The 23,424-nt window shown below is 33.4% G+C and overlaps 2 protein-coding genes across 2 annotated transcripts; both read left to right on the plus strand.

Moving 5' to 3' along the window:
• Nucleotides 1-820: 820 nt before the first annotated feature.
• On the plus strand, nucleotides 821-10,127 carry LOC126686186 (protein transport protein SEC23 E). Its single transcript, XM_050380233.2, has 12 exons — nucleotides 821-1,854; nucleotides 1,938-2,111; nucleotides 2,620-2,781; nucleotides 3,341-3,483; nucleotides 4,523-4,598; nucleotides 4,724-4,896; nucleotides 4,990-5,071; nucleotides 6,398-6,475; nucleotides 6,945-7,106; nucleotides 7,224-7,487; nucleotides 8,373-8,477; nucleotides 9,431-10,127. Exons 1-12 carry the CDS (start codon nucleotides 1,084-1,086, stop codon nucleotides 9,575-9,577), a joined length of 2,337 nt encoding a protein of 778 aa, XP_050236190.1. The 5' UTR covers nucleotides 821-1,083; the 3' UTR covers nucleotides 9,578-10,127.
• A 4,250-nt stretch (nucleotides 10,128-14,377) lies between these two features.
• On the plus strand, nucleotides 14,378-22,086 carry LOC126653465 (protein TIC 22-like, chloroplastic). The gene is made up of 7 exons (XM_050347365.2): nucleotides 14,378-14,970; nucleotides 15,057-15,131; nucleotides 16,625-16,681; nucleotides 21,362-21,421; nucleotides 21,501-21,581; nucleotides 21,658-21,693; nucleotides 21,833-22,086. Exons 1-7 carry the CDS (start codon nucleotides 14,467-14,469, stop codon nucleotides 21,911-21,913), a joined length of 894 nt encoding a protein of 297 aa, XP_050203322.1. The 5' UTR covers nucleotides 14,378-14,466; the 3' UTR covers nucleotides 21,914-22,086.
• The last annotated feature ends 1,338 nt before the right edge of the window (nucleotides 22,087-23,424 follow it).

The raw sequence follows: 23,424 nt of genomic DNA on the forward strand, positions 1-23,424 counted from the left end.
AATATTTACAAAAGTACCTGTAAACTTTTTTTATTTACAAAAATACGACTGATTTAAAATTAATTACAAAAGTATCAAAAAATGAAAATTAATTACAAAAGTACAATTTGTATAATGTCGGTATAATTTTGGTATAATTTTGGTATAATTTTGGAATATTAAAACTATAAATCAGATAATTTAAAAATAATATTTAGTTTATTATTGGTATAATTTCAGTATATTTTTGGTATATTGATTATAAATTTTTATATATATTTTCTAGTTGATAACATGTATTTTTTTTATGTGTATTTTTCACTATAGTTGGTAATGAACTAGAAAATTTGTATACTTTTGGTATACTGATGGTATAATTTTGATATATTATTAATTTAATTTTCAGTATACGATTTGATATAATTTTGGTAAATTTTTATTTAATATTAATAAAATCTCAGTATGTATAATGTTGGTATAATTTTGGTACAATATTGATATAATGTTAGTTTATTAGTATACTAACATTATACCCACAGTATACACCGTATGTTTGATATTATTTTTTATTTTTTTGTACTTTTGTAAATATTATTAATATTTTTATAAATGAAAAAAGTCAACATATACTTTTGTAATTATTTTCATTTTTTTTTGGTAAATGATGTAATTTCCTCTTTTTTTAAGCCACAACGAAGTCCTAATAATTTTATTATTTTAACATAATTAATAATTTTATTCTTTGACATAATTAATAATTTGGTTTTCCTTGACATAATTAATAATTTTGCTAAGAAGAGAGACATAAAAATACATCTGTTTTAACTCCAATTTTATAACGCAAATTTCTCCGCCTTTGGAAGAAAAAAAAAACTCCCATCTTAAACGACATCTCCTGATCTCTCCTTCTCTTCTCTTTCTCTCTCCTCTCTCTCTCACTTTCGGGTGACCCCTTTCTTCTCTCTGTCTCCCTGGGGTCGCCAATTCCTCCATCATTCGTCACCAAAAGCCTTTCGTCCAATTCAATTTTGTTTTTAGCGACAATCAAAAAAACAATAGCAACAAAATTCACATTTTATTTGAATTTTCTTCAATTAATCAGAGATGTCTGAGATAGCCAACACAGATCCGGAAGGAATTGACGGAATTCGAATGACGTGGAACGCATGGCCGCGAACCAAAGTCGAAGCCAGCAAGTGCGTGATCCCACTCGCCGCCTCGATCTCTCCGATCCGTCACCATCCCGATATCCCTACGCTCCCGTACGCGCCTCTCCGGTGCAAAACATGTTCGTCGATTCTGAACTCATTCTCGCTCGTTGATTTCACCACCAAGATCTGGATCTGTCCGTTCTGTTTACAACGTAACCATTTCCCTCCTCACTATGCTATGATCTCCGAGACCAATCTTCCCGCCGAACTCTACCCGCAATATACTACCGTGCAATTCACGCTCCCAAACCCTAATAATCCTGTGCAATCAGCTCCTTCTGTTGCGTCTCCGCCTGTTTTTCTGTTTGTGCTCGACACGTGTATGATCGAGGAGGAGTTTGGATTTGTTAAATCGGCTTTGAAGCGTGCGATTGGATTGTTGCCGGAAAATGCGCTGGTTGGGTTAGTATCGTATGGGACGCAGGCGCAGGTTCATGAATTGGGGTTTAGTGATATGTCGAAAGTGTATGTATTTAGAGGTACTAAAGAGATTAGTAAAGATCAGGTTATTGAACAATTAGGACTCGGTATTTCGGGTCGGAGAACGGGTGGGCCTGTTGGTGTGGGTGGGTATCCTCAGAAAGCAATGCAAAATGGGTATACGAATACTGGCGTCACGCGGTTCTTGTTGCCTGCATCTGAGTGTGAATTTACTCTTAATTCTGTGCGTGTTTTGTGTTTGTTTTAATGTTGAATTTTGATTTGAATGTGAATCGTTTTGTTGATTTGAGTCATTTTTTTTGGTAGCTTTTGGATGAGTTGCAAACGGATCAATGGCCGGTTCCACCTGGTAGCCGGGCTTTGAGGTGTACTGGAGTGGCGTTGAGTGTTGCAGCAGGATTGCTTGGAGCTTGTTTACCTGGGACTGGTGCTAGGATTATTGCTTTGGTTGGTGGTCCTTGCACAGAAGGGCCTGGCACGGTAATGTCTTTTCTTTTTCCGAGGATCTATTTTAAAATCTAATTGAATTTGGTAAATGTGAATTGGTTTCATTTGTGGTTTGAACTGTATATTCTTTAGCTTGATAACTGAAGATTGCTTTGTCTGGAACTCTGTTTTACTTTCTATAGCAAGCAAGTTTAAAAAAGAACTTTATTATTCATATGAAACTTGCTGCCTCGTTGGTGATAATACAAGTCAATGTTGCTTATCGTCATACTCGGATTTGGAAGGACAAAGTGTGTTTTAGAGTTTGTGTAAAGAAAGAATGATATTCTGTTGCATGTTCTAGGCTTAGACTATTATTACAACTAATTTGTAAATATGGGGCTGCTAGTGACTGGAACAATGGGTTTGAAGATTCGATTCCCTTCTTGTCCACCATTTATTTGGAGGAAAATCACGATGATAAATTGTTCTGTTAAATTGAGAATCTTCTACTCTCAACATTCTTAGCATTAGAGACAGTGTTGACTTTGACTTTTTGCAGATTGTTTCAAAAGATATGTCAGATCCAGTGCGTTCCCATAAAGATCTTGATAAGGATGCAGCGCCGTATTTTAAGAAAGCAGTCAAATTCTATGACAATCTATCAAAGCAGCTTGTTAGCCAGGGTCATGTTTTAGATCTTTTTGCATCTGCACTTGATCAGGTGTGTGTCCTTGGGTTTTTAGATTCTTTTATGAAATCTGCTGCTTGACTTGCATGATATGATACCTAGTACAGTAGAGCCCCTAATACTTGAGTAGAAGGGACATACACATTTAATATATATTTTTTTGCATGAAAGTATTTAGTAAAGATTTTCTTTGCTTTTTTGAATTCGCCCAACAATATATGGTTTACCGACTTTTCTCTATGTGCATCAAGAGGTGAGACAAGATCTACTACTGTCTTAGAGAATGTTTAATTATTTATGTGACTACTTTGATTACTTGCTTGCAAGTAGCTCCTAAACAATAACCTACAACATGAAAAAACTCGAACGTTGATATTCCAGTAGGTTCAGTAATAGTTTGTTTCTGTTTGTGGTCCTATATGTGCTATATGGAGCTGCCGATGAGGAGTGTAACATGGAATCGGTTCAATTCTCAGTTTTTCCTCCTTAGTTTATAACCAGTAATAAAGAGAGAACAGTGTCTATATCTACATAAAGCAAATGTCGCTGTTATTTAGTTATTATTTGCACTTATTCATGTTGCAACTTCTAGGTGGGGGTTGCAGAAATGAAAGTTGCAGTAGAAAGAACTGGTGGTCTTGCTGTTTTAGCTGAAAGTTTTGGGCATCCTGTATTTAAGGACTCTTTTAAGCAAATTTTTGAAGATGGAGAACAGTCTCTTGGTCTCTGTTTTAAGTAAGTACCATATATATTTGAATGCTTCCTTATCTTCTCTCCTCCTTTATTATCTTCTCTCCTCCTTTATATAGTTTTATAATGAATTATGACAGCATTTTTTTTTAATTATATATATACAAGCACCAATCGTGGCACTTTCTTGCATAACTATATGTTCTTCTAATTCCATTTTTTTTACTATTTCAATTCTTTGCTATCATAGGATGCCTCAAGCTTATTGTTAGTATAGAATTTTAAGTTTACATTTGAGCAATAACCTTTAATTTTTTTGGAACAACTCTATTGAAGAAAATGTTAAAAGTGAAGTGATAAATTATTAGATTGCAAACCTTTGATAAATCATATATGCTATCGTCTTTCTTTTGAATAGAACTGTATACCTTTATTTATTAAATAATACATAGCAAACAAATAAAAATAGAGCCTTACATCCAACTTGCAAAATCTTAGTGATGCAGAATATTTTTATGATAAAAAACTAACATAAATGTTTGACCTAGTTATCTTAAAACAAAATAAAATATGTGACAAACTATATAACAGAGAACTTGGAATTTAGACAAGTATGTTAGCTATAATTATTAATTTTTTGAAAAATAATTGTATACCTGTGTACTTATTGTACTTGTATTCATTTTTTGCACGAATCTTTTAATTATCAACTCATATATCTTGAAAAGGAAAATTTTCTAAGATGGAGAAAGCAAAACCTTAATCTCTTCGATGAAATGTTCAAGAGTTTCAACCTAAAATAGGTGGTTCTTAGAATATGATTTGAGATCATGGATCTGACGGATTAATGATTTGAGCACTTCACTTTGGAAATCAGCAATTTATTAAAGCTAAGTGGCTGATTCTAGTGATGGTTTGAACTAAATTTCTTTGAACCAGAACTCATATTCACAGCTGTGTTGATTAGTTTTTCTGACGATTGTCTTGGTTTTTTTGATTGATAATTGTAGCCGTGTAAGCTGCTTGTATGACATATACTTCACCTTCATCTTAGCAGTCTTATAATATGTTTATTTCTTGACAGTGGAATGCTTGAGATTAATTGCTCTAAGGACATTAAAATTCAGGGGATTATTGGACCTTGCACATCTATGGAGAAGGTTCAATCTTTTATCTTATATATATATATATATTATTTGGTTTTGTATTTACAGTTATCCTCTACAAGTAAGGACTCGGTTGGTTTGCATTTGTTTGATACTGGATTCCATGCAAAATGTTGCAGAAAGGTCCTAATGTTGCTGATACAGTTATTGGAGAGGGGAATACTACTGCCTGGAAGATGTGTGGTCTTGACAGGAGTACTTGTCTGACAGTCTTTTTTGATATTTCATCAAGTGAAAAGTCAAATGTACCAGGAGCTGTAAACCCACAGCTATATATTCAGTTCCTTACAAGGTGATATAGATCATAATGTTTTTATTTTCCACTGAGCAGACTGTTGTAGAATTGACTATTTAATTTTGCTGACTGATATATTGTGCATTGCAGTTTTCAGAACCATGAAGGTCATACTTTGCTTCGGGTTACAACTATTTCTAGAAGATGGATTGATAGTTCTGTTAATTCAGAGGTTTGTTATGTTTATTTTATCATTTTCTGGTACTATAGATGGAACTTTACTTGTATTATCTGTGAAAAAGTTCAAAACATTATTTGTAATAGGGTTTTCCTATTGACTGCCATAGGTGTACTAGTTAAACAGAAGCTATAGTTGTTAAATCTGTTTATGAAGGTAAGATTAATAATTTGTATTTTGAATTTTTGATTCTTTTGCACAATGATACAAATAACTTACTAAAAATTAGAAGTTAATAGAAAATGAAGAAGAGTGTATATACTTAAATTTATAGTTTATCTTTTTTAAATTTTAGGGTTTAGATTTTAGGATTAATTGGTTTAGACTTAGGGTTAAGGTGGTAGAATTGAGAGTTTATGACTTAGTATTTATGCTTCAGAATCTTGGATTTGGGAGATCAAGTATTTATTTTGAGCTTCAAAATTATTATTTTTAGGGGAATACTGTCATTGCACAAAAAGTCTTGCTTAAAACTAATTTTATCTCTTGTAACTAATTTATTTAGTATGATTTCTACGATTCAATGCCCTTAGGGCACTTGTTAAAAAAACTCTTTACAATAATAAATTCATGAAAGTTAGGAATTTTAATGTGTCATTTTTTTTCCTTCTCTCTCTCTCTCTCTCTCTTTTTTTTTTTTTAATTTTTAGATGTTCAGTTGTTTTAGTGTCATAATTTAATGGAGGATCAGTGATACGTGAATTTTGTAGTCCCGAATTTTCAAGTCTCTATTATGACCCAAAAGAAGTCACCCTACCTCCCATCCCTAAGGTAGGTCGGGTGATGATTATGTTAACTTTATGATGAAAGGTACAATTGACTATAGAAGACCTAGGATTACCATTTGGAGGTCTTGTACTTTAATCCTGCTGGCTTTAATGGTGGCAGGTTATGGTAAGAGGAGAACACAAATTTGTCACTCATTTCAACCAAATTTTTCAGAGCTGTAGCTTTCATCTTTCATGTAATTGCTGGATATGTGGAATGTGTATTTTTTTTCCATTTGTGTGAATTAATAGAGAAGCTTTTATCTATTTCGAAAAGAAAAGAAACAAACAATAAGGTTTTGTCATGGAAAGTAAGGAAGGACCTTGAAAAACTGTTCTCAAATCTCTTTTCCATGTTTAAGGATGATTTTATATCAGACTATCGGTAAATAATTGTGTTGGTTACTGCCTAATTCTTAAGACTTGCAGTAACTGATCTTTTTTAGATTTTATTTCTCCATTGCTTTCTACCTAACCAGCACTGACATTGCCTATATTACTTGTTTAGTATATTTTTTTAGAAATTCTTAGATGGGAGAATTTCCTTTTGTAGGAATTAATACAAGGTTTTGACCAAGAAACTGCTGCTGTGGTAATGGCAAGATTAACATCCCATAAAATGGAGAGTGAGGTACTTATCAATTCTCTCTTTTATTGCTTGTTTTAGTTGTAATTATTTTTAAGTAGATGCAATTCTCTATTCTTCCTCATCTTTTATCCTAATGAGAAGTCTTATTGTAATTGGAACTGGCAGTGAGGATGCATTCTATGTTGGGTGTGCACGGTCACTTATATTGTTTCCATGAGCACAAGTAAATTTATATTATTTTCGAAACTCGTCCATTGATGGTTTTGTTAATCATTGATGGGAAACTCTCTTATTTATGTAGATGCTTTTCTTCTCATATTATATATTTATGTTCAGAGTTTCGGATACAGTTGCCATGGTGCTGATTTCACGACTGTTTTTTTGGAAACTTATCTATTTTTGCTGATTCAACTGCTATGCAATCAGTGCTTAAGCTTTTCTTTATATTCTCTCAATCCTTCACCACTGACATTTTCCTTTCTCCATCTCTATGTTGGGGTTTGTCTTACAGGAAGGATTTGACGCCACTAGGTGGTTGGACAGGAACCTCATTCGTGTCTGTTCAAAATTTGGCGACTATCGGAAAGATGATCCTGCATCTTTCACGCTGAACCCTTCTTTTTCATTGTTCCCTCAGTTTATGTTTAATTTGCGTAGGTCGCAGTTTGTTCAGGTAACCGATGGTTTGCCAGTCTATTATCACAATATTATCTCTTTTTTGAATTTTGGCACAATTGAATTACATTTATGTATACGCATAGTTGATATTGATAAATTTGATTTTGGGCAGGTCTTTAACAACAGTCCAGATGAGACAGCTTATTTCCGCATGTTATTGAACAGGGAAAACATCACTAATACTGCTGTCATGATTCAACCATCACTAATATCATATTCATTTAACTCGCTGCCTCAAGCTGCACTGTTGGATGTGGCTTCTATCACTGCTGACCGTATACTCTTGCTGGATTCATATTTTAGTGTTGTCATTTTCCATGGAATGACGATAGCACAATGGCGTAACATGGGTTACCAAAACCAGCCAGAACACCAGGTATATATAATTTATAGTAACCTTTTTGTGCATGTAAATTTGAGATGCATGTAGAACTGCTACATGTTTCTAAATTAGAGATGCGTGTAGAACTAATACATGTATCTTTATTAGAGATGCATGTAGAATTTCTATGTTCATTTTTATCCTATGAAGTGCAAGGAATACATTATGTAGCCATTTATATAAGCATGTATTAATATTAGAATATGCTGCTTCTATTTTTAAAGTGTCGAGTCAAAGATGTTACAGAGCCTTCTGCCGTCATTAGTATCTTCACCTGACGGTTGTAAGAGAAATTAAACTTTCTGGCTCTTGGTTGTGTAAAACATTCTCCAAGTTTTCATTTGAGAATTTTATTATAGGTGGATGGAGAAAAATTGTCAGGCTGGCATTATTTAATTAACAGAATTAATTCTTTTAAGAGTTAGTTTGTGAGATTTCTTGGCTTAGGTAATTTCGCATGTCGATATATCTATTTTTAGTGAGTCAACTCAACTGATTGAAGTCTTACCTTTGTTTATATTATATGTAAGTATTTGGTTTATATTATGATAATCTGATTTTTTTGGGGCCAATTGCCTACTGGTATCCATTTTACCTCTAAACATTAGGAGTATTACGAAGAGTACCATCAAGGTTTTACCTATGGATATCCTTGTCTCCTCCTCCCTCCATCCTTTATCCCAGTCACACAGATCTAGTTTGTGTTAACAATATAAATTTTTGTATAGAAATCTGGTATTTCTTTTATGATTATCTTTTAGCCCAAGGATACTGCTTTAGTTATTTTGGTCCTATATGGTTGCCTTCCTTTTGCTAGCATGCAGTGAAATGGTTTCTGCATATACTTGGCTAACCTTTTTCTTTTTTGGTTTCCATTAGGCATTTGCACAGCTTTTGCAAGCGCCACAAGATGATGCACGTTTGATCATTCGTGATCGTTTTCCAATTCCTAGATTGGTGGTATGTGATCAGCATGGATCTCAGGTCAGTTCATTTTACTACCTTGCTTCTTCACATCCAAGTCAATGCTAAAAAGTTTGATTACCTTTGTCTGTACTTCATGATGGACAAAATAAGAAGAGTTAGCATCTACCGCAATAGAAAAATAGGCCTTTGAACGTTTGACCACTTTTTAAATTGACCCAAATAAAACTTCTAACCTAGTGCATTTTCCTCTCATTTTCAATTCAGCCGGGCCATTTTTTTTCACATAAGACAAAATTTCATTGTTGGAGCTGTGAAAATAATGAAATCGTGTTTGTTGCAGTTTTAAAAAACTATCTTAGAAATTTAGTTTTAAATGAATTTTATTGTCATCACGAAAAAAGCTACACTCAAATTATTCAACTATAGTCAAGCTCTTGAAACACATGATTCTCATTTGTTCTGTTCTCCAAGTTGTGGTAAGATTTAAAATCAGTGTCTATCAAAACCCAAAATTGGAACATGAAAAAATTCAATCAAGAAATATTGAAAAGCCCAATGGTGAACCCGTTCCAGTGAGACAAAATGGAGCCTGATCCAAGTCTTCAAAATCCAATTTGATGTCTTAAAAGTCCTCTGAACTCTTGAATCGTTCAAATTCTTCGCCACCAGCCATGCTTCTTGTTGCTTATCTTGACTGCCAAAATCACTAGGAACCTTTAGCTACACAAGCAACCGACGAGGCCAAGGAACTTATCTTAATAATAACAGCTATAGTCGTGCTCATGCAAGTCCATGTTACTTTGTATTTGTCTACTTTTAAACTTAATTGAGCCTTAAAAAGCTTTGAATCATTTTCATGGTAAGCCAAAGTGCTTGATTAGCATGTTTATCTTTGTTATAGAATGGTTAATTAAGCATATGTGTGATTTGCTGTGCTAAGCGCTGAAATTTCTTTATATTCTTATCCAAGTCTTATTTTGGTTTCATAATCTCATGTCATGGTCGAGCAGGCAAGGTTTTTATTGGCAAAATTGAATCCATCAGCTAATTATAACAACGCCCACGAGGTTGCTGCTGGTTCGGATGTGATATTCACCGATGATGTGAGCCTTCAAGTGTTTATTGAGCATCTCCAGAGGCTAGCTGTTCAGTCTTAGCAGTAAACCCCTGTATGTAGAGGTTTTCAAGTTCAGGGGAAATAATTCCCCCCAAGTGTGAGTTTTGTATCTTCTCTTTTATCCTTCTACTCCGTTCCGTTGTCTGCCTTTCTTCCTTTCTTTCTTTTGTTCGTCTACAAACGGTATAGTTAAGCCTCATGGAAAAAAAATAAGGCGGAAAATTGATTCTTTAGGGGGACTGAGAAGAGGTATTTGCGCCCTTTAAATAATAATAAGGGACGCAAAGGTCGGTGGAGGCTAGTTTTATACAGAAAGAAAGGTAGTCAGGAATACGAGTAAGACGGGATCAATGGCGAGTTGAGTTGGCAACATTTTGACAGATGATTTTAATTAATCTTTTTTTAATTTATATACAATCAGGTCAGATGTGATTTATGTATGTGAATTTTTTTTAATTTAATACTCAGGAATGAGTTCTTGCTTCTTAGGTTTTATAAGTTGAGGAACCTCAGTCATTCTAAACTTTATTTTGTTTGTCATCTCAATTTGTACACCATTTATATACATAAACAATATTTGGGTCTGTCTACACTTATCCCTGTTGGATTCATGTGTTTTTCTTTGTCTAGCGTCGAGTTTTACGATTCTTTTTCTTCAAAAGCGGTGTTGTTTCATACTACAAAAAATCAAGTAAGGAATTTAATATCCATTAAAAAAAAAAATTCATACTACGATCTCTTTCATTTTTGGCTCATCGCAATATTGTAAGCCGGGAGAACAGTTTTTTCTCGTTATGTATTCAGACGGAAACATAAGATCGCATCTTCATCCGCTGCAGTTTTGCTTCGGTTATTTGGGCAGAAGTTCTTCAAGATGGGAATTATTTGGATCATTCCAAACACTCTTCAGAAAAAATTTATTCAATGGCTTGGGTCTTTTCAAGAAGGGGATAAATGCTAATTTGAGAGCAATATTTGGATTCAACTAATCTAGGATATTTGGAATAGTTGACAAGGGGAGTCTCATATTCAACTGCTTCATAAAGGCTGTTTCAATCCTAGTTTTGCTTATTTTTGTATGGATTTCTTTTGAAATTCGGATTCTATTATTCGATCTTCATTGTTTTTCTCCTTTTTTAAAGTCGTAATTTTTATTGTGCATTCATTAAAAAAAAGTAGTTACCGACTTATGCAAACTACTTAAGATTTTAATTTTAAAAAATCTTTTATTAATTTGATTCATCAATAACAAATTTTCAGTTATTCTTAAACTATTCTCGGCATCAATGAACTTAAAAGATGTAGATCTCTTTTGTAATGTTCATTAATTTTAATAGAAACTTATCACTTCGACAATTGTGCAGCTTATTATTCTCCAAAGTCTAGTGCAAAATCAAAATTATGAACTCAATCTTTAATTACAATTTTTTTTAGATTTTGCTTCAACATTTTATGAATTTAATGAACAAATAATTTCTTATCAAAGTTAATCTTAAATATTAATTTTTATCAAAATAATACACTTATTATTATTATTTTTAATTAGAGATCATAGGCTATTTCTTTTAATTTTTTGAAAAAAATTCAAAAGATATTCTTTTTTCGAAAAAAATTGCATGGATGTCTTCGGAAGACGTCTCGTATGGTGGGAGACGTCCTCCCATGGTCAACGACGTCCTCGGAAAACGTCTCTCCCCATGGACGTCTTCCGAGGACGTTTCCCACCATGGAACACGTCTTCAGAGGACGTCCACGTGAATGTTTTAATTAAAAAGGCAAAAGGGTAAAAAACTAGAGGGCGGTACCAAGTAATCTAGGGGCAGTATTTAACAACTCCCAAAAATAAACTAAAATATGTTGAACCCTTGCTCTCGGAAGAAATATTGCTTTTTAAAGAGGTCTCAAGTTACAGTAGGCTTATCGAATTCTTTTGATACAAAAACACTTAGGGGTCAAATTTATAGTTAAATCAAGTCATATAATAATTTTCAGCTCAAAAACAGCAAAGCTCGCACATCATTCAATGCGCATACACTTCTCGCGCTTGTAAAAACTATTGTCAAATCTTGATTTTATATGACCTTTTTGGTTTGTGTGTTTAAATGGATTGATTATCTTGACGTGTTATGCCATGATGGTGCTTCAATACTCATTCCATGTGTATTTTATGTGAAAGATATGATTTCTTGATGTTCGACTTATATCATAATTGTTTCATGAGTTTCACTTAGTTTTTATGTTAAGTTATGGTGATTTGGCTTTTCAACAACCGTTGAGATCTTTCCGACGACGGTTGTTTCATTATTTGTACTCGTTTTAAAGCCGAAAAGTCAACGACCATTAACAAGATGATCAATGAGAGGGGGTTATTAGCTCTGAAATTAAAACTTGGAAGGTTTGATGACTGAAATTGAGGGTTGGAGGGTTTGGTGATAGAGTGTCCAAAGATTAGGGATAGTAGGTCATAATTAGCCAATAAAAACAACTAAATTTATGTTTTGAAAAAATAACAGGAGACTTAAATATCTTTTATTATCATTATTGTTATTCTCTACTCCATTTGACAACACAAAAAAAGACCTTTTTTATGGCAAATGTTAATATTAACAGTACTAAAAACATATGCATAAATTATATAAATTGTTGCTCATTTTATTTCATATGGTACCAGTTAAGTAAACAAATCTGGATTTTCTCTTTAAATAGTGGTAAATTTATTAAAACCAATTGACTAAAAAAAGAAAAGGAAAACTAGAACGAATTAGTGGGATGCAGATTGGTTTTTAATTTTTATCAAAATATAAGAGTAATTGATCACCAGCTCCAGAAACTAATATAGCGGTCAGAATTAATCTATCACAAAAAACTCAATTGATCACTAGAGCTGCAACATCAGACTTGTTACAACTGCACACTCTACTTAATTTCATCACCTAGCTAGAATGCTCAAGCCATTCGACCTCAACTTGGAGGCACATCTCAAGCTCCGGCTTTTGTCGCTCGAGCATAATCTGAGGAGCGGCCCGTCCTTTCAGGGCCGGAGCGAAGAAAATTGCAGCATTGACCGCAACAGGGTTGCCCTGTGGATCATGCAGGTCATCAGCTACAAAAGACCTCCTCAGGTTAATGGTGCCATCAGCTTCCACAGCAGCCACCTTATCAGCAATAAGCGGGATTCGATGGGTGAAACAGCAAGGGCGAGCATAAATAGAACCAGAGACGGCAGCGAGTGAGCCGGTTCGATTCAAGATTTGAATAGAAATCTTGGCCATGGTACATCATAGCCAACCGTGCAAACATTCGGAAAGAAGAACACTTGTTATTACATTCAGACCTAGGGTCTTGAAACTTAACTTCGATGTCTACAACTCGGCATTGGCGGAATCAGGACACTAATTTAGGAGGGTTGAAATTTTACGTTCGGCTATTTAAAAAAAAGAGTTAATTGCAAATTTATACACGAACTTTACCCTAATTTGCAATTACAACATAAACTTTAAAACTTGGCAATGTTAGTAATCAACTTTACACTTTTGGCAAATCGATACACCAAACACGAAAAACACTAACGTGGACATTGTAATATACCGCCATGTGTCGTTGCGTGATTGGTCGGTGTACCAATTCGCCAAAAAATGAAAGTTGGTTACTGACATTGCCAAGTTTTAAAGTTTATGTTGTAATTGCAAATTAGGGTAAAGTTCGTGTATGCATTTGCAATTAACCCTAAAAAAAATAAACTGCAGTAAAACAATTTAAATGTGTTAATTTTCAGTTGTAGGGGCGGTTTTTAACCGCCCCTACAGAGAAAAACCGCCCCTAACACATGTAGGGGCGGTTTCTAGGAGCGGTTACAACCGCCCCTACGGAAAAAAAATCCAAAAAATTCATTTTTTTTAATTTTTTTTCCGGCGAGGAGGGTCAGCCGACCCTCTTCGACCCTCCCTAGTTCCGCCCCTGCAACTCGGTTCTTAAAACAAGGATAATCTATCCGATCAGGATGAAAACCCGTTACTGATTTTAAATTAATACTAGTACATAACCTCGTCATGCTTCGCGATTATAGTAAACTTGGACACCAAGTTTAGGACTAAATTTACATCTAAAAAACAAAACTACAATTTCATTATTAAAAATAATTGCGAATTCTAACACCGCACCAAGTTTATAAATAAATTTCTACATTTGTTTTAGAAATGAATTTCAGTTTAAAACAATTTGAATAAATTTAATAGACAATTATTTTAGTAATAAAAATAAATAGCAACTTAATTTGTAAACTTGGACAGTAAGTTTATTGCTATACTTTTTTTTTTTGGAAAGAGTTTATTGCTATAATTGGATATCAAATTTATTGATAAACTCAGACACTTGCTTTTAAATTGAATTTCAATTTAAAATAATTAAAATGAATAAATAGTTTTAGTAATAAAAAACAGTTTTGGTATTATGAAAATATATCGATATTTAAATGATATATCCATAATTATTTTATTTCCTAGTAAAATTGTACACCAAAATTCATTTAAAAAATTGAAATAATGACGGTGTAAATCGTGAACATGACCCCTCAAGTTCATTTTGAACTTGAGGAAATCCCAATCCAGACGCATTAGCACATTCGACAACTATTAAACAGTAAAAAGAGCCAAATTTTGAGTGTTCTTTTTTCTCCCAAACCATAAATTTTTACATCTTTGTATCAAGTTTCAAAGGCAAAATAAATTTTTGTTGCTTTTCAATGTTTTAAAAAGTATTTAAATTGATAGTTAAGTTTTATCATATTTGGAGTTGAGCAAAAGTTTAGTTAGCAAACTGACCCTTTATCCAACAATACAAAACCCTCTACCTCCCCAAAATCAAACCCCATAAACCCACCAATTATTCCTCTCCTCAGTTCTTCCTTTTCTCACTCAACTTTCCGGGAAAATGAATTCCCGAGAATCACAAACTCCAGAAACTTTCTCGTCATCCAAACAATCCCCAACTCTTAATTTTCACCAAACCTTCAATGCACTCAAAGACCATTTCTCCACCTTAGTTCAAACCCATCTCCAAACATCTTTTTCAAACCTCCAAATCCAAACAAAACATGTAATTGACTCAACAATTTCTCATTTAAACCCTGAAAATTTCTCAAGAAACCCGAGTTGGGCTCGAATGGCAACTCAGTTGGAGCCAATTCGTGCACCAAGAACTGCTGTCTCTATGCCAACTGAAGCCATTGAAGAGAGGCTGGCAGGTGTGCCTGTGTATGCATTGAGTAATTCTAATGAAGAATTTGTGTTGGTTACTGGAGCTTCCACCGGGAAATCACTGAGTCTGCTTTGTTTCAAGAAGGAAGATGCTGAGGTGCTTCTTGAACAGATGAAGAGTATGGACCCCGGAATGCGAAAAAGCGGGTCTAAAGTGGTTGCTGTTGCTTTGAATAAGGTGTGTTTATGTTGTTATCTGATTGATGCTGTTACTTTTGTGATTTAGTTGCGTGGTTTGATGTTTTTAGTTGTTGGATTTTGTAGGTTTTTCAGCTTAAGGTTCAAGGTGTGGCGTTTCGGTTGATACCGGAGTCGACCCAAATCAAGAATGCACTCAGGGTGAGTATCATTTGGTTGCACTGTAAATTCTGTTACCAATCCATAATAGTTATATATTTTGGGTGTTTGTTTGGAGTTTTTTTTCTATCTTTCTGATGATACGTAATAACTAGGTTCTTGAATGAAAAAAGAAGTAAAGAATTCAAACTTTCAAATAGATAGTTTGTTAGTAGCTTTAGAATCGGTGATTGCAAGTGCATAATGTGAGCTAAATCATAGGAGTAGTTTAGTTTATTGAAAAAAAAAAATCAATTGGCAGCATAGATGCTGCTTATCTCCAACTACTTTATCCGGTAGCGATGCTAGAGTTTCCTGTGTCGGTTTGGACCAGGTTATGGTGTGGTCCTTCATTCTTGACCTCTGTAGTCCTTTTGTTAGTAACAATTAATTCAAAGATTTTGTTCTGAATCAAAATCAAATATATGACCTGGATTTGCTGATGATACAAGGTCCGAATAATTCAGAACAATGACAAGAGTTCTATAGATAATAGAATAGACTGACATCATGAGCAGCCAGTCTTGAGGTGGAAAATAATAATCTTGGATCTCAGAATATGATTGTAGGACTCCAACAGTACAATCAATGAATAAGACGATTCGGGATGCATACTTTTCAAGTAAAAATATCTGCTCTGAGTATTGACAATTCTAGCAGTCTTGTAGACACGTGCATAGAGTTGTCAGATACTAAAACTGAATTTCGCTTGTGCGTTCGTGGTTTTGGATATAATGAATTGGTTACAAGAAACAGTGTGTAGAGTTGTTACTCATGAAACAGTGTGTAGACGCTTACTGCTTTTGGTTGCGATATGAAGCATGGAGGAATAGCCAAAGATTAGGAAGGAAACTAGGAAAGAATCATGAATGTTCTGTCGAGGTATCCATGATTGTTTTAGCTTGTATCTAATCTCCAAACATATTCCTTTTTCCATGACAACATTCTTTCAGGCAGATTCTGGTATATTATGGTAGCTTTAGATACTTGTGATTAGCTTTTCACTTAAATTGATTTCATTAGGTGTTTAAACTCAAATTTAAATACCATCTCGTACTTGTTTCATTTATTTTTCTCGGTAGAAATATAGAGTGATGGGGCTGGTTGAATGCATGGAGATGGATCATTGTATTGGATTAACAATTTCTTTTTGAACAAATATGTCTTGTTTACATTCCAGGACTTTGTTCAATTTGATCTACTTTCTTAATAAATCTAAAATATTTGTATTTCTTGACCTGGTGTAAGTGTATGCCAATAGAAAGTAAATAATAGGCTACAAAGTGTGTGAGAAATCTCTCTACGACTTCAAGAATGTGCATAGATCATTTGCATGATAATTTTGTCTTTTAATAATATTAAATTTGCTCAACTAAAAATTAAATTAGTCAGCATTCTTTATTTTAATTTTGCTTATCAATGACCAATTTTTTTTATATATGTGTATGCTAACTCTGTTTTATTTATGCCTTCTGTTTCATTCTGTGTTTCTTTAGGAGCGAGAAAAGGTCGGATTTTCAGATGATGGCTTCTCCGGGGTTCCAGTTTTCCAGGTTCCTATTTTAAATTTACTGGACCAATTTTTTCATTTTTCCAGAGTTGTTTCATGTTTATGTCATTGGAACCGTGATGAATGTTGAGCATAACACGATTAGTTGCATAAGAATACTACTCAACTCAACTTAACTACTTAGTCCCAAATTAGTTGGAATCGGCTGTATGGATATTTTTATTCCATTTGCACAATTTAGACCCAATTCTTCAATAATTATATAAGAATTGGAAAAATCTTCCATTACATAAATTAGTATGACTTGCAACAACAACGGGTCTTCTACTAGCTTTCGGAGCTGTCATAATTACACTATGTTAGTATTTGATAATAGTTGATCTTTGATGCTTGGACATGATTGTATGCACGTTGATGAAAAACTAGAACTGAGGCCTTATCATTGACTTGGCAATTAGACTGCCAAACTATGTCCTTTTCATGTTTTCTAGAGCTTCTAGTAATTTAAGCTTCTTGTGCAATATGTTTTGTATCAAATAAGTCATTGTAGATCTGTAGGAATAGAGCAGAGACAACAGTGATCAAATTAACCAAGGTTTATTTTTTTAAATATGCTCCCATATTTACATTTTTTCATGTTTATACACCAAGCTGAAGTTATAGATCAATTGACTTAATAAAAAGAAGCTCTGTGTGTGTTAAAAAAATTCCAATTTCAGATGCATTTTGTTATGATAGATGTAAGGTGCCATAATATATTCCTATATCTTAGCTTAAATTAAATATTAAATTAGTAAATAAATATAAGTCTTAGACTTATTTAGAAAGTAGTTTAATTTATTTCTTATCTAGTAATAGTATATGTTTTATTATTAAAATAGGATTCTTTTAGATACGTATTCTAATTAGGACTCTTTTAGATTACCTATTGTAATCACGAAAAGATTCTTCTCTATTTAAAGAGAAGGAATTTAGAATAATAAATCAATCAATAATTTCAGTTAAAGTTTGAAAAGAGAAAGTCTCTTGTTCATTAGAAATAGGTCGCTCGAAGAAAGGAGGAAACAAAGGAAATCTAGCAGATTTCCCGGCGAACAGACCCGTGACGAGATCCTATTTGCGGGACCATAACTCGAGATCCTATTTGCGGGACCATAACAATTTGGTATCAGAGCCGGTCGTCATGGCTGATCAGAACCAATTAGCAAGCAAAGTCGAAGATTTAGAACAGAGAGTGAGTCAGGAGATTCGCGAATTACGCGAGAGTGTCAAGGCAATACAACAGATGTTGGAGTTACAATTTTCAGTCAAAGAAAAGGGGCAGATTAGTGAGGCTCGGTCAGGTTGCAATATCCAAAAGATAAGTGGAGAAGAACAGCCAGCAAATCACTGTGGAACAGCAATTGTTCCAAAATACTCCAAGCTGGAATTTCCTTCAGATAATGGAACAGAGAAACCTTTGATTTATGTGGAGATACAAGATCCCCCAAATCTGGCTGTGGCTGTGAATTTAGCGCGAGCTAGTGAAAGAAAAATACAATTCAACTATGGAAGCATCAGTGTAGGGCGATCTCCAATCGCATGGGCAGTCCCATCTTCATCAACTTGCCAAGAAAAAAAAACACAAGGCGAGAATTTTGAATCAGCTCCCAACATAGGAAGTGAGATTGTTACTCCACCAATTAAGCTTTTGACGAAAGCTGAGATGTCAGATCGAAGAGCAAGAGGACGATGTTTTAATTGTGATGCACTTTACTCTTCAGGAAACATTTTTCCCTTTTATTATACGACCCGGAGGAAGAGGAAACCACCTGATTGGTTAGATCAGAGCTTGAGGACAAGCTCTTAGTCCAAGAAGGGAGTAATGTTATGATAGATGTAAGGTGCCATAATATATTCCTATATCTTAGCTTAAATTAAATATTAAATTAGTAAATAAATATAAGTCTTAGACTTATTTAGAAAGTAGTTTAATTTATTTCTTATCTAGTAATAGTATATGTTTTATTATTAAAATAGGATTCTTTTAGATACGTATTCTAATTAGGACTCTTTTAGATTACCTATTGTAATCACGAAAAGATTCTTCTCTATTTAAAGAGAAGGAATTTAGAATAATAAATCAATCAATAATTTCAGTTAAAGTTTGAAAAGAGAAAGTCTCTTGTTCATTAGAAATAGGTCGCTCGAAGAAAGGAGGAAACAAAGGAAATCTAGCAGATTTCCCGGCGAACAGACCCGTGACGAGATCCTATTTGCGGGACCATAACAATTTGGTATCGGAGCCGGTCGTCATGGCTGATCAGAACCAATTAGCAAGCAAAGTCGAAGATTTAGAACAGAGAGTGAGTCAGGAGATTCGCGAATTACGCGAGAGTGTCAAGGCAATACAACAGATGTTGGAGTTACAATTTTCAGTCAAAGAAAAGGGGCAGATTAGTGAGGCTCGGTCAGGTTGCAATATCCAAAAGATAAGTGGAGAAGAACAGCCAGCAAATCACTGTGGAACAGCAATTGTTCCAAAATACTCCAAGCTGGAATTTCCTTCAGATAATGGAACAGAGAAACCTTTGATTTATGTGGAGATACAAGATCCCCCAAATCTGGCTGTGGCTGTGAATTTAGCGCGAGCTAGTGAAAGAAAAATACAATTCAACTATGGAAGCATCAGTGTAGGGCGATCTCCAATCGCATGGGCAGTCCCATCTTCATCAACTTGCCAAGAAAAAAAAACACAAGGCGAGAATTTTGAATCAGCTCCCAACATAGGAAGTGAGATTGTTACTCCACCAATTAAGCTTTTGACGAAAGCTGAGATGTCAGATCGAAGAGCAAGAGGACGATGTTTTAATTGTGATGCACTTTACTCTTCAGGAAACATTTTTCCCTTTTATTATACGACCCGGAGGAAGAGGAAACCACCTGATTGGTTAGATCAGAGCTTGAGGACAAGCTCTTAGTCCAAGAAGGGAGTAATGTTATGATAGATGTAAGGTGCCATAATATATTCCTATATCTTAGCTTAAATTAAATATTAAATTAGTAAATAAATATAAGTCTTAGACTTATTTAGAAAGTAGTTTAATTTATTTCTTATCTAGTAATAGTATATGTTTTATTATTAAAATAGGATTCTTTTATGATAATAATTATATTTGAAAGCTTAGTGAAAATGTCATCTATTTATATATATTGTTTCTGAAAGCATATAACTGAACTCAACTAAAGTTACGTTTCAATTTTAAAGTATTTCAAAAATGACTTTGGAAAGGATCATTTGAGGCTTGTGATCTGATTACACTTGCTAACCTCCTCAGACTTTCTCTCTTGTGAATTTTTTATGGTATGACTATCTGTGTTCAGTGAGTTTGGGTTTTCATTCAGCTCAGTTTGTTTCATTTCCACAATGAGAAGAACACTAAAGATATTAGAAAGACATCTGTAAAGGGAATAGAAAAGGGCAAGCTACAAAGTATTTTGAAATAAAGACAAATGAAATAATAGCTGCGGGTGTCTATTATTTTCAGGAATAAGTGGAGAGAAGTGGATCTCTTGAAATTCTGTTGATGTTTCTTTTTTTCCTTCTATATTTTTTCTGCTGTTTTGTTTATGAAAGATTTCTGTAAAAGTATTCAGTTCACCTTCCTTGACGAAGTGTGAATTTCTAGCTCAAAATTTTATCAAAAATCAGGTCTAACTGAGCTCATCTATAAGTTGTCTCCTAAGCTGGCCAAAAACTTATCGGGTTAAGATTATACTTCCGCCAGAAGTTTACGCATCAATACCCCCTTTTCCTAATTGATAAAATTAAAAAGCCTTGGATACCAATGAGATTTTAACTGAAGTACTTTATTTCTTTGATCAGTAATCTTGAAGATATGGATAGAAAAGCTTAGTGGCTTCTGGCCTGTGGTAAAGTATTGAACTTTATCCAATTGCATTATGTTTGTGTAGCATTGAGGTTAAAACCTCTCTTTTTTGTTCTTTCTAAAAGCACTCTATTTAAAAATTTGGCATAACATTTTAAAGTTATGTCTGATATCTACTTTCAAATAAGTTTTTAATAGCTTCTATTTTACATTTCTGAGATGAATTTTTTTCACAATACAGCTACAGTAATAATACCAAATATTGCATGAAAAATCAACTATTTTTATTTTGTGATTTGCATGTGCTTGAGCTTCCTTTAATTAACAAATTAGTCCTTAATGCCTCTAGTTGTTGAAGAGAGAGCTTCCCAACTCATAAAGCCAAGTGTTTTTTGTTCAACAACTTTCAGTAATATGATTTGAAGATCAATTATATTCTCTTTGGGATTGACACGAGCTTGTGTTTGCTAATTGCTATCATTACTTTAAGGATTCTGTTGTCTTGAGTACTCTTTATCATTTGGTCTCCCTTAGTAATTTGAATTTTTTTTTCTTGATCATATGAATAGTTTCTCTTAGCTTATGATGCACTTGGCTAATTTCAAATCTCAACATAGATTGTGCATCAGAGTTGATTGTGTTAGATCATTACTTGGGGTTTTTGGCTTATATTTTAATACTTTTGGTGCTCACCTAAGTATTTAATGTATAATCTGCATTTAACTAGCCCTTGGAGGTCGTAGGGGATTCAATTTGCTGCATGTCACCCTGGCTCTATAGAGTTGGGCACTTGCTTCAAACTTTCTTAAAAGTTATATTTTCAGGTTTAACTCTCTAAATGTTTTGAATTTCAGTCGAGAAGCTTGGTATTGAGAAGTCAAAACAAAAGTTATCGTCCGGTATTCTTTAGAAAGGTTAGTACAGAAGACTGGCCTTCTTGCATCAGTTTTTTAGTCGATCATGATGGTCCATAAACATTTCTTATTGGTGCAGGAGGATCTAGAAAAATCTCTCATGCGAGCTTCAAGCGACCAAAAGAAGTTAAATCCTGCATTTAGGCAGGGGGATATACAGGTTTGCCTATCGATGTCCATTGCTGGTAAATATTATCTTCTTTACGAATTACGACTTATTTTCCTCTGTTTTACAGGTTGCTGTTTTTGAAGAAATAATCAAGTCTATGAAGGTACGGAGCTGTCTACCGAATGTTTATCTTTCTGAATTATTCTGCTTTGAGATCTCTTTCCTTTCATCTTCTATGTGTATTATGTGGGAAATTTGATTTTGAAAAGCTAAACCAAGTATTAAGTGTCGATCTTTTGCAGGAGGGTTCTGCTTCGACGTGGGATGATGTCGTATTTATTCCTCCTGGTTTTGATGTTTCAACTGTTCCTCCCCAGCAATAGGCTGTTGCAAAATGAGTAGGTTGATAGACTTTTTCGGATGGTCACTTTAGTAGTATGTAGTTATTTCAAAAGCAGTTTAATCTAAATCTGCAACTTCATTTTGATTTTAGTTACTCTCTTCTCACTGCACCTCTGTTTCAATTTTCAGTATGCAATATCATTTTCTTTTGTTCTCCTGTGTGCAAATTAAACCAAAAAACTACGTTTTTAATTACCCGTCTTCAAAATTTGTCTTGTTGATTAGCACGGGAAATTCTACAGTAACTTTGTTTTAATGTTATTTGTTTATTTAATTAGTGGATGAAAGGGAATGGTGTGATTAGTTGAATTGTTGTTTTCTAACCTTTTGTTTTGTTTATGAGCTACCAGATTTTGATATACTTTTATTTGTATTTCTGTAATTCTATATATTTTTGTAGTTGTGCAATATTAATTTGCAATTTCACTGTGATTTTCTTTTAAAAATAATATCTATAATTTTGCATATTTTTGCAGTTTTGCATACTGTTCCTGTAATTGTGTTAAATATTTTTTCTTTCAGTTTTGTATATAATTATTTTTCGTAGTTTTGTAATTTTTTTATAATATTTCTTTGATTTTTCTGTACTTCTGCATAAATTTTTGCTAAAGAGATTTAAATTGTTTATATGGTTGAGCATTTCGGCCATAAATATTTTATTATTTTCTGCAGTTTTGCTATAATTTGAGTTCAAATATATATTGATCTATATTTTCTTTTTGGTTTATTTATGATTAATTTTCAACTGATTGTTTTTGTTGCAATTGTAACTTCATTGTATTAGTTTGGGATAATGTCATAAAAATTCACAAACTTTACAAGTTTTCTCAATTTAATCACGTTCTTTAAAAATTTTCATAAATATACACAAACTTTCATTTTTTTTTCCAAATTCATACACGATGCTGACGTGGTACTCATTCATTGGTGCAATTTGCTGAGGTGTAAGTCATTTTTAACCAATGAGTGAGTGACACGTCAGCACCATGTATGAATATGAGAAAAAATGAAAGTTGATGTATGTTTATGAGAAGTTTTAAAAACGTGATTAAATTGAGAAAACGTGTAAATTTGGTGAATTTTTATGACATTAACCCTATTAGTTTTAAAATTCTTTTTATGACGGAATTAAATTTTCTTCTGATTCTTCAAAGATTTACACTATTAAAATCTAAATATTTATGCTTTTTAGCAATTACGATCAAACTTTTAAATTTTCAAATTATGTTATAATTTGAAAGGTTTGTTGCAATGTGCTCAAAAAAATTTACTTTTTAAATTCAAATACTTTCGTTCTGTATAGATTATAACCAAATTTTAAAAATATTATCTAACTTTTAAAAATGGTTGCCATGAAAATTTAGTCTCAATTCTAAATATGTTTGCTAAATTATTATTATTTTTTCATTTTCACTAAAAAATTCTCTTTCATTTTCAATAGTCTAGAAAAGTATAATTTTATTTTAATTTGGTAAAAAATCTTTTAAAAAAA

Source organism: Mercurialis annua, linkage group LG6 (assembly GCF_937616625.2).
Source record: "Mercurialis annua linkage group LG6, ddMerAnnu1.2, whole genome shotgun sequence".
In the NCBI taxonomy this organism is placed as follows: Eukaryota; Viridiplantae; Streptophyta; class Magnoliopsida; order Malpighiales; family Euphorbiaceae; genus Mercurialis; species Mercurialis annua.

Coding starts and splice junctions, on each gene's coding strand:
- LOC126686186 (XM_050380233.2), top strand. CDS start 1,084: ATGTCTGAGATAGCCAACACAGATCCGGAAGGAATTGACGGAATTCGA. Junction 4,897..4,989: donor TATATTCAGTTCCTTACAAG/GTGATATAGATC, acceptor TGTGCATTGCAG/TTTTCAGAACCATGAAGGTC. Junction 6,476..6,944: donor CCCATAAAATGGAGAGTGAG/GTACTTATCAAT, acceptor TTTGTCTTACAG/GAAGGATTTGACGCCACTAG.
- LOC126653465 (XM_050347365.2), top strand. CDS start 14,467: ATGAATTCCCGAGAATCACAAACTCCAGAAACTTTCTCGTCATCCAAA. Junction 21,422..21,500: donor GTCCGGTATTCTTTAGAAAG/GTTAGTACAGAA, acceptor TTATTGGTGCAG/GAGGATCTAGAAAAATCTCT. Junction 21,694..21,832: donor AAATAATCAAGTCTATGAAG/GTACGGAGCTGT, acceptor GATCTTTTGCAG/GAGGGTTCTGCTTCGACGTG.